This window comes from Salvia splendens, chromosome 6, assembly GCF_004379255.2.
Source record: "Salvia splendens isolate huo1 chromosome 6, SspV2, whole genome shotgun sequence".
NCBI lineage: Eukaryota > Viridiplantae > Streptophyta > Magnoliopsida > Lamiales > Lamiaceae > Salvia > Salvia splendens.
Genome location: NC_056037.1, coordinates 33,935,144 through 33,947,948, shown reverse-complemented (window position 1 = coordinate 33,947,948; position 12,805 = coordinate 33,935,144). Strand labels below are relative to the sequence as shown.

The window sequence follows — 12,805 nt, the reverse complement described above, 5'->3', positions numbered from 1 at the left end:
TATAGGACGGAAGAAGTATTAAAAAAATTTAGATTTCATTAATTTTTTTCAATTTATATTTAAAAAGAAAAACATAATAAAATAGAGAGATTTCAGAATAAGGGGTTAAATTCGCTGACCTTTCGTAATTAGGGATTCAATTCGCTGGCCTTTCGTAATTTGGGATCGAGGCATGCGTATTGTTCAGAATAAGGGATTTGTGATATTTTATCTTATTTATATTCTTTATTAATATTATTTCCCTCTAACCATTTATCAATTACCTAAATTACCCGTTCAAATTTTTACCTAAATTCTAGTTTTTTGTAATTTTGAAGATCCAATGTTCAAATTTCAAAATCCCAACCTCTAATTAAACTATTCCCCTTTTAATAAATGCGACAAATATAGTATTATGTACACATATTATGTTATATACCTCTAAACCAAATTCCCAAGCTCTAATTAAACTATTCCCCTTTTAATAAATGCAACAAATATAGTATTATGTACACATATTATATTATGTACACTAATTAAACACTAATCATTTTATTGAAGAAAATGAAAATGTTGTAATTATGATATTGTAAAAAGGATAGTATAATCTAAATTATATTCGCATTACGTTATTTTCAACATGTGAATCATATATTCTATTTTTATTTTTATTTGTGTTTGGTTAAAATTATTCTTCGTAAATCGGAAGTCGAGGTAGCAACAGGATCATGACAAAATTGTAAACAAGAAAGAGCAATTTTTTATATGATTGTTACCACCACACCACATAACCTTAGGTAAAAGTTTGAACGTTGGATCTTCAAAATCTTGAAGTAGAATTTAGGTAAAAATTTGAAGGGTAATATAGGAAATTGATAAATGGTTAGAGTGAAATAATATTAAAAAAGAACATAAATAAGATAAAATATCACAAATCCCTTATTCTGAAGAATACGCATGCCTCAATTCTAAATTACGAAAGGTCAGCGAATTGAATCCCTAATTACGAAAGGTCAGCGAATTTAACCCCTTATTTCGAAATTTCTCAGACCGCCATTTGTTAAAGTACTCGTAAATAGTGGCAACTGGCAACCATCATTGTTTTATAATTTAATCCGTTAACGTAAAAATTTTATCCATAAGAAAATTAGAAATTATAATAGGATATCATATTAGCACACGTGCACGGGTAAGAATGGATTTTTTGATGACTCAGTAAAGATTTCTTCCGTGTCGGAATCTTTTTTCAATGCCATCAAATGAATTCAAACAATTTAGACCAAACGTAGTTACATAAGATAGGAGTAAAACTCAGAGACACAACACAACCAGATTTCAATCAAGCAAGCTAGAATGGCAGCCGCCAAGGCGCCGGTGTGCGTCACCGGAGCTAACGGCTTCATCGGATCATGGGTGGTCAAAACCCTTCTCGAACACGGCTATTCCACCATCCACCTCTCCATCTTCCCCGCCTCCGACCCTTCCCACCTCTTCTCCCTCCCGGGCGCCGCCGCCGCCGCCCTCCTCGTGCACGAGGTCGACCTCCTCGACTCCGCCGCTGTCGAGAAGGCCGTGGAGGGCTGCGCCGGAGGCGGAGTCTTCCACGTGGCGTCGCCCTGCTCGCTGGAGGACCCCGTGGACCCGCAGGCGGAGCTGCTCGATCCCGCCGTCAAGGGCACCCTCAACGTCCTCGCCGCCGCCAACAAGTTCGGGGTGCGGCGCGTGCTCCTCACCTCCTCCATCTCCGCCATGGTGCCTAACCCGGCCTGGCCCACCGCCACCGTTGTTGATGAGTCTTGCTGGACTGATCTTGACTATTGCCGCCAACGCCAGGTCTCTGATCAGTTTGCAATTACAATATCATTTTCAATGTGTTACTATGATTTATTGAGATCACCCCTATTTTTTCTGTGATTTTGGGGCCACTTTCATACTCATCGGACTTCTTCTAGTTTGATCTAGTGTTAAATTTTGTTTATATATTCAACTGGTTTCTTGAAAAAAAATAAAATTACTAATGCGTATTAACAGCAGTTCACTAAAGTCATCTTTGGGAATGTATTGCTTTTTATTTTTGTGTGGCAAACTTATGAAAAAAGAGGAGTTTAATGGTTAAAGTTTGGGTTTTGAGATATTACAAGTGCCTGAAAGCTTCTTTTGCCTAACTATAGTCATATTTATGGAGAATTCTTTACTTTACTTTACTTCACTTTTACTTTACTTTAAAGATGAGATAGTTAGATGTATGTGGCAGTCGTACTCATGGGAGTGGGGCTTATATAAGTATGTGAGTGACCATTTCACTTTCGTCTTCAGAAAACGGTAGATTTCGACACCAGGAATGCCTCAGTGGGGTACATGTTCTTTGTATAACATGGAGTTAGTTAACAGTGATAGGTATGGTATGGGAAAAGTAGTTTGAGTAATGGATAAAGCAGGAATTCGTTGATACATATAGTGGTCCTCAACCAGTTCGTAAACAAGTGCTGCTGAGTCAGTCGCTTGAAAGATTATCGATGCTGCCAAAACAAACCATAATATCCTAGTGTTCATCTTTCATAGGATGAGAAACTGTGATGTAGACGCAAACCTGTATGCTCGTGGGTCATTTAACGTAACAGTTAAAGTAGTAAAATGAAATTTTTTCCTGAACAAAGATGTTATTCCAAGATACAAGTGCAAACAAACAGGTAATGATGAACTAGAGCCTAATATAACTGATTTAAGCAGCCTATTACTTTTGATGTGCAATACTTTAAAATCTAGTTGTAATGCAAAATGCTCTTTTGTGTATTTGACAGAAATGGTATCCAGTGTCAAAAACTCTGGCCGAGAAAGCTGCATGGGATTTTGCCAAGGAAAATGGTGTGGATGTTGTAGCAATAAATCCTGCTACATGTCTTGGCCAACTATTGCAACCTGGATTGAATGCTAGCTGTGCAGTCTTGCTGCAGCTACTGCAGGGGTCGAAAGATACGCAGGAGTATCACTGGTTGGGCGCTGTGCATGTCAAAGATGTAGCTAAGGCACAATTATTGCTGTTTGAAACTCCTAAGGCTTCGGGTAGATACCTTTGCACCAACGGCATTTATCAATTTGGTGATTTTGCACAGAAAGTTGCAAGCCTCTTTCCTGAATTTCCAGTTCACAGGTCTGTACACTCTTTCCTTTAAACCCGAGTTATGCAATCTACGCATAGAGATTTCCTTGCTATATGTATCTGTGTTTGCTTGCGTATGTTGCTGGTTGATATATAAAGTAAGTACTCCTACAGATTTATGGTGTCAAAATTACTTTTCCCAAATTAATCAGAGGTCCAAGCTGATGGCCTCGGATTTGATAAAAACAGTAAAATCTTTTATGATTGAATACAAACTACATACTTTAATAGGAGGTTACCCTCATGTAATTAGAAAATTAACGTGATCGTTATTAGGAAAGTTTCACAAGAAAAGTGATTAGAAGTAGTGCTCTTTCAGAAGTGACGGCAGCCATGTATGCTTAGCCAGATTGAGTATCTGTTAGAATGAATAATTATTTGCTGCTGAGATGAAAACGTCTTGGAAAACAAAATATCTCAAACTAAACCGTCTCCACTTCTTAAAATTGTAGTTTTTGATCGTTTAGATGTACAGATTTAATTCTAGAAGGCAGGAGATTAGCAGAAATGCTTCTGAACTTTGTTGTGTTAGCCATGATCAATGCTGAAAAGTAGAAATGAGTAGAAGATAAACTAAGTCGATGATCTCACGAAAGCCAGGGCATTCAAAACTTCTGTTGTTCCGAAAAATGTTCATCTGTAGGGTCACAATCTTTTTTCTGTGGACCTGTTTCAAATTATATATGCCTTTCTTCGATTTCGCATGAAAATAATTAATTTTCCAATATCCGAACTGAATTGCTGGAACTCATTCTACTGATCAACTTATCATGGCCTTCTGCAAGCAACTTCAATCTAGCTAAGAATTAGAGCCTCTATAGACTATAAGAACCAATGATCTCTTTACTTTTAAAAAAAAGATTCTTGAAATCTGTACTTCGATCTCAAAAAGTTCAAGAACTTTATCGAATTATGCAGACCTAAATAATTTTTTCCTGCCCTTTAGCTACTTCTCCAAACTTCAAAATTTACAAATATCATGTGTGTTTGGTTTTGAATTATTGCTCTTCTTGTAATGATATGGTGATCAATCAGGGTCTCTAATAATGTAAACATAGAGGTGTGCACTATATGCTTTTTTCGATGATTTTCATCTTTCCCGAGACGTGTTTTATTTTGGGCTCAGTCACAAGAGGAAAAGACATAGCAACCATCATTTGTATGTCTCAATTGAGATCAAGATAGGAAGGGGCCAGAAGGGGTAGGGATCTTATCATGTTGGGAAACTCAATATAGTCCTTGCACTATTATTTGATTTTGTCACTGTTTCACATTTGAAATATTGCGGTATCTTTTTTCTATTGTTGTTTTTGTCTAATTAATTGATCCTTTTAATGCATAATGTGCAGATTTAAGGGAGAAACGCAACCGGGGCTGGCGGCTTGCAAGGACGCTGCGAAGAAATTGATCGATTTAGGATTAAATTTTAGTCCGGTCGAAGATGCTGTGAGGGAGACAGTGCTGAGTCTTAAAGCAAAAGGCTTGCTGGGGCAGGAAAAGCCATCTTCTTGAGTCATTGTTGAAGTTAGTGAAAGTTGAGCACCTTTTCATTGTTTATTTGGTGCGATTATGAACCACAATAAATCAATCTTCTTTATCAAGGAGAATATAACTTGACTTTATCTCCATTATCTGTGTCTCCCTTATTGTATTAGATCCAAAACTGTGGCAAACTTGATCCAATTCACACTTATTTTAATGTACTGTCAACATTAATGAATGACAAAGAACAGAGAATGTAGGGCTGAGTTAGATGCAAAAAAAGCATTTTAATAGTAGTAATATTTTGTATTGGTGATGTCACCCCTAACCAGGCAAGTTTAGGTAAAATATGAATGTGGTCTGAAATCTATGAGCCTGGCTTGTAGTTGAAGCTCAAAAACAAATTGTTTTAAGAAGGGAAGATGAAGCACATGGACTGCTGTTGGCTTTTATTAGTGCAGTTTTAATCATGGAGCTGCCTCTGGCATTCCATGTGCTTCTATCTTCTCGCCCCACTTCACATTATTTTTCACTAACTTATGTCCTAACACTCTATATATATGTATATATATAATCAATCTCGTTGCCCACATATCACTCTAAACTCCCCCGCAAACATCGGAAAATGCAGAGCAACAGTCCTCCTTCCACTTGCAGTAGATCCTGGTAAGAATTTTCTGCTTCTTTAATGCTAGAATTTAATTAATGGTGATTGAGTTGGTTGGTGTGGTGCAGGTCTCTAAGTGAGGACTCCCTGCGGAGGTACGTGTTCCATGCGAGCGAGAACTGCATACAAGAGCTGCTCTCGGCCAGTGACTCGGTGAGCGACGGGTGGAAGGTGGTGGGAGTGGATGGCAACGGGGTCGAGATCTCCAAGCGCAGATCGGGGATCGCTCCACACCTTCCGCAGCCGCTGGGTGCTCCACTCGGTCTCGCCCCAGCAGTTCATCACGGTCGCTAATGCAATCGATGCTGCCAAGGTCTGGATCATTCCTACCTCCATTCCATTCCTCGTTCCGTTCCGTTGCATGAGTGATTGATGTTTCGATTTTTGGCAGGAGTGGGATGGGGATTTAATGCAAGGGAAGTACATTAAAGACTTGGAAGAAAACTTGAGCATTGTGTGGTTGAGGTATGGAGAGAGATCGAAGCCGTTGTTTAGAAACCGAGAGTTCATAGTGTACGAGCGACGCGAAACCATGGACGACGGAACTATAGTAAAATTCAAAATCATAGTCGTAATTAAAGTTGGTTATTACATGGAAAAAAGGAAATGAATTTGGAATTGGAATTGGAATTGGAATTGGAATTGGAGGTCGTCGCAGTGGCGTCTCTACCTAAAGAGATAGCAGCTGGATTACAACCAAAGCAAAACAACTCCATAAGGGGGCTGTTGCTGCAGTCTGGATGGGTTGTTGAGAAGCTACAAAATGATTCTTGCATTGTCACTTATATGGTTATTATTCTTTATCTTGGACTTTTGCTAACCTATTAGTGTATCTTTCGATATTCTAACTCCAAAATTATGCCAGATGCAGTGACAAACTATTTAACCACCATAATAAATATGACTACACATATACATGCATGACAATTATTTTATTTAAATTGAATTATGACAAATTGAAATAATAATCATATATGTTCAAATAAGTTGTCAAGATGATAAACTATGACCTCCAAAAAAAACAAATACTCTTTTATATACAATGCATAATTTTAAATTGTAAAAATGTTCCAATGCAAAAAAAAAGTGAATTACAAATATCAAGTAATTTAAATATCATTTCCTATAATCAGAAGTAATTTAAAATGTATCATGTATATATGAATTACTTTCGCAGGTATATATCTCAAAGATAATTTAAAGTGTTGGATGAAATTACACATTGCTTCCCTATACGACAATGAAATATAATGTGTAATATGCAGAAGTGTTAGTGTATTTGATTTTTGCCCAATCATTTGAGGTGTTTACTCAATTTTAATGCGATTTTGTACAATAAAAAAGAAGTTTCATAAAAAAAAGTGTCGTGTCTAATAAATTATTGACATTCTAGAGTTTTGATAACATTTATTTATTTATTTCGATAAAGAGTTTTGATAGTATCACTTATTAGTCTATTGTAACTGAGCCTTTTCGTTTGATATCTCTAAAAAAAACGAATATTGCAATAATAAAATATAGTATTAAATATTATAGCAAAAATATGTTCTCACTCCTCAAGATTTTTCTTGAATAGCGCATGGGGTTCATTATGCCTGTGTACTGCAACATAAACACCTTAAGGTTAAAAAAAACATAGTATTGTACTAGTTTACAACTTTAAAATGAATTCATTTACATCCATAAATTTTGCTTTAAAATATACTGCATTAACTAATGATGAGACAAAACCGTGAAAACATCCTAAACGATAGGGACGTACACGAATAAATGTCTCAAACGATTACACAAAATCAAGTAAGCATACGCTTTTGCAAATTACACATCAGATTTTCATTTGTTAATCGTCGAGATTTTTCTTGCATAGCACAAAATACTACACATGCAATTGTTATACAAAGCTTCGTCGTCTATATGTGTTAAGAAATGCCTTTCCTTAACGGTCGGAATCCTCACAATCAAGAAACAGAGACAGTAGTCGTCGAGCGCCCAAGAGGTTTGGATCGGCGATGACGTCGGTCAAGGGGGGTGCTGGGCGCGAGAGAGGTTCTCGTCGGCCGCATTGATGATAGTTTCTGCATTGATGATAGTTTCTTGAAGCACACGATAATGAGCCAATTGAATAAATTCATATATTGATCGACTGAATAAAATGATAACAACCTAGCCCTATTTATAATACTAGAATACTAACTTATGGAACAAGAAACAAATATAAGAAAAGATATGTAAATCCATATTCTAGTACTTTTGACCATGCAATAGACTTATACAGAATCGTAACACTCAAGCACATTACTCCTATAAAACCGGTCAACGCCATAAATTAAGGGTGAGATAAAATCGAGTAAACGCCATAAATTATGTGGTAAAAATAACAATTCTACATTAAACATCAATAATTTGATCGCTATTTTCTTTTCAAGATATTTTATTTCCGAAAAATGATTTGGGTAGAGCTAGGGATTACTAAAAATCGAATGCCTACGCAGTTAATTTAAAGTTTCTATTGTTTTTGTTTGTGGCGGATTGTGCACCACGGCCTCAGCAATCCACAACTCCATCCGCAGCGGAAAAGCAAGGATTGGTGTAATTGCTAAGCAGTTCGATCTTTACTTTAGTTCCTGAAAAGTTCGTATTTTTCTGACATGATCACTCAATCAAGATGGCTCACAAGTTGAGAAGATGAATAACTCTTGCGTAAATGGAACACAAAAACAAGACTATTGCTAATATATCCGCGGTCCCATGAACCCTATAGCATCTACTTCATCATCAACATCTCTGCCATTATTTAGATTCCGCTGTTATTCTTCCAATATTGTGGCCAAGAAGGGTAAGGCATCACAAACACCTTCCCCTCAGGTAATTTATATTGCACAAGCTCTTGATTTCATGTTTACTTTTTAGGTCAATTTGATTTATTGTGGAAGAGATTTGGGTTTAAAATTGAGTTAAGGCTCTGTTTCTTTTTATAGGGCTCAGAGCCAACACCTCCAAGAATTACATCAAATGTGAAGCAGAATTTGCAGTTCATAAAATTATGGAAGGTTAAAATTTTGGCTTGAATGGGTTTTGCATGTATTCTCTAGTGCTAGATATTAATTGTTTGATCAAAGATTTTAGGAGTTCCAAAAGAGAAATTCAAGTACTCCCAAGCCGGCGACTAGTTACCGGAGGAAGAGAGTGGAGAAGGATGTAATGCCAGAAGATACAGAGCTTTATCGTGATCCTACTTTGAGCTTATATTAGTAATGCTCGGCTCCTTAAGTTTTTATTAGTATCTGAATTCCAATTGAGTCAAAAAACAAAACTTACAGGGTTAATATCTTCAACAGCACAAATCAGGGTCTAGAGACTGCAATACCGGTCCTGCTTGTTGATGGTTATAATGTATGTGGCTATTGGGCCAAGTTGAAAAAGCATTTCATGAATGGTAGACTTGACATTGCTCGACAAAAGCTTGTAGATGAACTGGTAACGTTTAGTATGTTGAGAGGTTTGTGCTTTACATTATTTCTTGCCTATGGTAGTTGAGTTGAATTCTTACTTATTAGTCTACCAATTTTTAGATGCATAAATGGTCGTGCTGACACATGCCTAAATTCAAGGAGCTTGTTGAAGCAATTGCATGCATTGTGCTTGTAAGTTGTAAGAGAATCTGGAGAATGATTAAAACATATGTAAAAAATCCCACTAAAAACAATATCCAATGCCCTCAACAGCTCTTCTCTAGTGGTAGATGACTAGATGCAGAACATTTACTCTTTGTAGGCTTGTAGCAGTTTCTATTCTATGTCATTCACTCACCCAGTGTTGTTAGGGTCGCGGGTCGCACCGGGTCGATAGGGTGAAAATTCGGGTCGCGGGTCGACGAGTCGACGGGGTCGAGAGATCCACAAAGCTAGGTTAATTTTTTTGCCTTTTAATATTAAATAAAATAAAATAAATATATTGCTCTAATGTTTATAATATATCAAATAATATAAATGTAGACGCAATTCATGTGAATAGAGATAAAATGGAAAATAGAAATGATCAAAATATCAAAACAATTCATAAATCATAACACAATAAATAATTGAAACCATTGTCTGAAAATATCAAAACAAAGGAATATATGAAGGGTGGCAGAAACAGATCTTTGAATTGTTTATTTGTTTAGGAGTGAAGAGGCCGAATTCTAAAGTGTAGAAAGTAGGTTTGAAAAGTTTGATGTGGTGCATGCATATATATAGAGAATTGTGATTGAGAGAGTCAGAAAACATGTGAGAGATTTGAGAAAATCAGAGATAGCATGTGTTTAGGGCGACCCAGGCGACCCACTCGACCCAGGCAACCCACTCGACCCAGCCGACCCAGCGGCGACCCTGTATCTCGATCGACCACCCATGTTGGGGCGGTGATGGTCTCGACCCAGGCGACCCGAGCAACCCGAACGACATTTTGACAACACTGCACTCACCACATTGGCCAATTTGCAATTAATTTTTTGCTAATTTACATTCCTAACCATTTGCTATGGAGCTATTCACAATAGGTCAGCTGAGCAATTTGTCTGCCTTGTACTTGTTCCACTTCTTTCTGATCATGAAAACTATGTTCTCTTTTCAAGACAGTATATCATGTATTTTATGGGAGGTGCAGGAGTATAGTTTATTGGTAAAATTTGTGAAAGCAAACTGGAGTGTTGTTGTGACCCAATCCCTACTCTGGATAGTTATTGCTGCCTAAAGAGTTTTATTTTATCTACTTAACTTGGAGCTGTGTCCGAGACTTGCAAGTTGTAATAGCACATTTGGCCCCTCTGGTGCTCATGATTGCATGAAACTTTGGGTTTATAATTTTGATAGTAGTGATGAAGGATTTTGCCATGTTTTATACGGTGGTTTAGCGTATTATAAACTACTACTTATTTAGTTATCTTAAATTAGGCTATAGTATTTTAAGAATGCTTACGTCATTTACTATTTCATCTACAGAGGTGAAAGTCGTGGTTGTGTTTGATGCTATGATGTCTGGCCAGTCAACACACAGAGAAAATTTTGCTGGGTACTATTTTCTGAAACTGATTCATTGGTGACCCTATTTTTCTTTTGTGATCATTATTTTGTCCATCTATAAACATCATATGTCTGCTTGCTTGTTGTAGTTTGTAGTTTACTTATTTACTTTTAGATGCAGTATTTGATATCTTCGTTTCCAGTAACTAGAAAACCATAATGATTTTGTTGTGTGCCTATCAAAGATTGTCATGCACTCATTTCTTGGGTTGGGTATCATTTATGATCCCTTTCTGTTAGGGAATATAAATATATATTCTTATTGTGTCTGATTTGCTTAGTGAATTATTTCAACTGAGTCACTGAGAATTCTTTGTTTACTAAAGCAAAATAAAAATAAATTTAATCCAATTTAGAAATGTTTTTTATTTTTTCTTGTTATTCTTGTGAAAATTTTATTAGAGTTGCATCTTGTGGTCCAAGTATACCTTTTCTTTTTAAGTGATTCAAGTGACTAACCGTACCTCTCTAACTATCTATCCTTGTACTTTTTCTTACTGTTTGGTCAATTTCATTTTTATATTTTTGCAGAATTGATATAGTATTCTCTGCTGAAACCTGCGCAGATTTATGGATCGAGAAAGAGGTCAGAAAAGTAGTTTATATGTTTACTCAATTTTTAAATACTAAATTTTTAACGCTTTACTATGATACCCAAGGCTAGTAAATTTTTGTTCAATATCATTGTGACAAAGAAGTTACACAGTCTCAGTTATTTCCTTTCGATGGTGTCTATAACTGCTTTAATCTTTTTCAAGACAGTTTGATAATTGAAAACTTGCCTTATTTTGTCATGTTATCCAATATTTCTTTGCCTATTTTGTTTTTCACTCAATGTTATGCTTTACATTTGAAAAATTACTCAAAGAGGCTGTTTTATTTTCCCCATTTCTACTGAACTTTGATTGTTTAATCCTTTACGTATGTATCATTTGGTGCGAAAAATTTGGAATTGTGTTATGTTTGACAGCTTCTCATTTTCCTACTTCTTTCTTCCTTTGTAAAATTAAATATGATCAGGTTGTAGCTTTGAGGGATGATGGCTGTCCAAAAGTTTGGGTTGCAACATCTGATCATTGTGTCCAAAATGGAGCTCATGGAGCAGTATGCAGTCTCTTAATATTCTGAATTTCATTGACTTCTAATAAGTATAAATATTTATAGTCGTTTCCAAAAAAGAATGAGTTCATCATCAAATATGCTTTCATAGTCTCATAGCCATTAGACCATTGCTGTTAATTGAGGACTTGTGTTTCACGTGTGTTTCACGTTGGCTTAATAACTTGCGTATAGGCAGATCCTTCTCTAATGTTCCATTTTAATATAAAATCCTTAACTTGTCAAGTAAATCTACTCTGTCCACACTCTATTATCTTTGGAGCATACAACTCAGAGGGAAAACGATAACCTGAACTATGTTTTATAGGAAGTTGTTGCTTGTACAACCTCTTCAGTAGTAACCAAAGTGTTTCGGCCTTCATCTGATTATGATTTCATCTTCAGCCCATTATTGTCCAACTAGATGATGGTTCTTGCTCATGTCTTATAGAAAGTCAAATAGTCACATTCTTGCTTTTGTCAATTTAAAGTAATAAGTTTCAGGTTGGCTTTAACATTGTATTGAAAGAGAGAGGATTCCATAAAACCTTTATCCTTGTTATCTCATGAGACAGATGAATGATTCGTCCTATTCCAGTTGATAATTACATTTCTGCTAGAGAATTAATAGACCATTCCTTGCAGGGTGCCTTTGTGTGGAGTTCGAAGGCATTGGTCACAGAGGTAAACTGGTTTTAACTAAACACTGCTATCGGACTTTATACTTTCAAAGCCTTGGCTTTTTTTATTCTATCATTTGTACACTATTTACTCCCAGTTTCTGATGCTATGAGAGCAATGCAGATCAAAGCTTCTCACAAGGAACTAGAGGAGATGCTGATAGAACATAGGTGTGCTATCAAACTTTTTTTTGTTCTATCGTTTATTATTTCTTTTTATGAGTGTCTGTGGCATGTGACTAATGGAGATTATATGTACCATATAACTCTGCAAATTTAATCTCTTACTAAGATTTGCTCTCTCAGTCACATCCATCTCTTACTAAGCTCTCGGTTCGTTATGTTTGTGGGAAGCCATTTATGAAGTTTATGTTTGTGCAGATCGACCTCGATGCAGGGTAAATTGTTGAAGCACAATCTTGATTCAGAAGTGGTGGATGCTCTCAAGGATCTCAGAGATAAGCTGTCTGAAAATGCATCATCTCGCTGAGTTCATTTCTCCTATTGCTTTAAGGATGTATTTTTCTATTTGTCTAATCTAAAAGGCAGCTCTTACTTAGGTCATGCCATCCAACATTTTATGTTTTTTTTATCTGCTTCAAACACGGAGTATTATTATGGGTGCATTTGTAAATGTACATGTTTTTTTTTCCTCAATAAACTGTGCAGTTGAATA

General features: G+C 36.3%; 2 protein-coding genes and 1 pseudogene across 3 annotated transcripts; all 3 read left to right on the top strand.

The window, feature by feature from the left end:
* Positions 1-1,220: 1,220 nt before the first annotated feature.
* LOC121809618 (phenylacetaldehyde reductase-like) lies at positions 1,221-4,859 on the top strand. Its single transcript, XM_042210341.1, has 3 exons — positions 1,221-1,812; positions 2,781-3,130; positions 4,489-4,859. Exons 1-3 carry the CDS (start codon positions 1,333-1,335, stop codon positions 4,649-4,651), a joined length of 993 nt encoding a protein of 330 aa, XP_042066275.1. The 5' UTR covers positions 1,221-1,332; the 3' UTR covers positions 4,652-4,859.
* Positions 4,860-4,991: 132 nt separating this feature from the next.
* Positions 4,992-6,199, top strand: LOC121809619 (annotated as a pseudogene).
* A 1,534-nt stretch (positions 6,200-7,733) lies between these two features.
* Positions 7,734-12,805, top strand: LOC121809973 (uncharacterized protein YacP-like). Of its 2 annotated transcripts, XM_042210835.1 has the most exons (10): positions 7,736-8,153; positions 8,267-8,338; positions 8,415-8,539; positions 8,627-8,787; positions 10,271-10,340; positions 10,883-10,937; positions 11,372-11,455; positions 12,095-12,133; positions 12,254-12,300; positions 12,511-12,805. In XM_042210835.1, exons 1-10 carry the CDS (start codon positions 8,037-8,039, stop codon positions 12,617-12,619), a joined length of 879 nt encoding a protein of 292 aa, XP_042066769.1. In that variant the 5' UTR covers positions 7,736-8,036; the 3' UTR covers positions 12,620-12,805. The 2 variants fall into 2 exon arrangements, with proteins under 2 accessions (XP_042066770.1, XP_042066769.1); XM_042210836.1 differs by lacking the exon at positions 11,372-11,455 and having other exon boundaries at positions 7,734-8,153.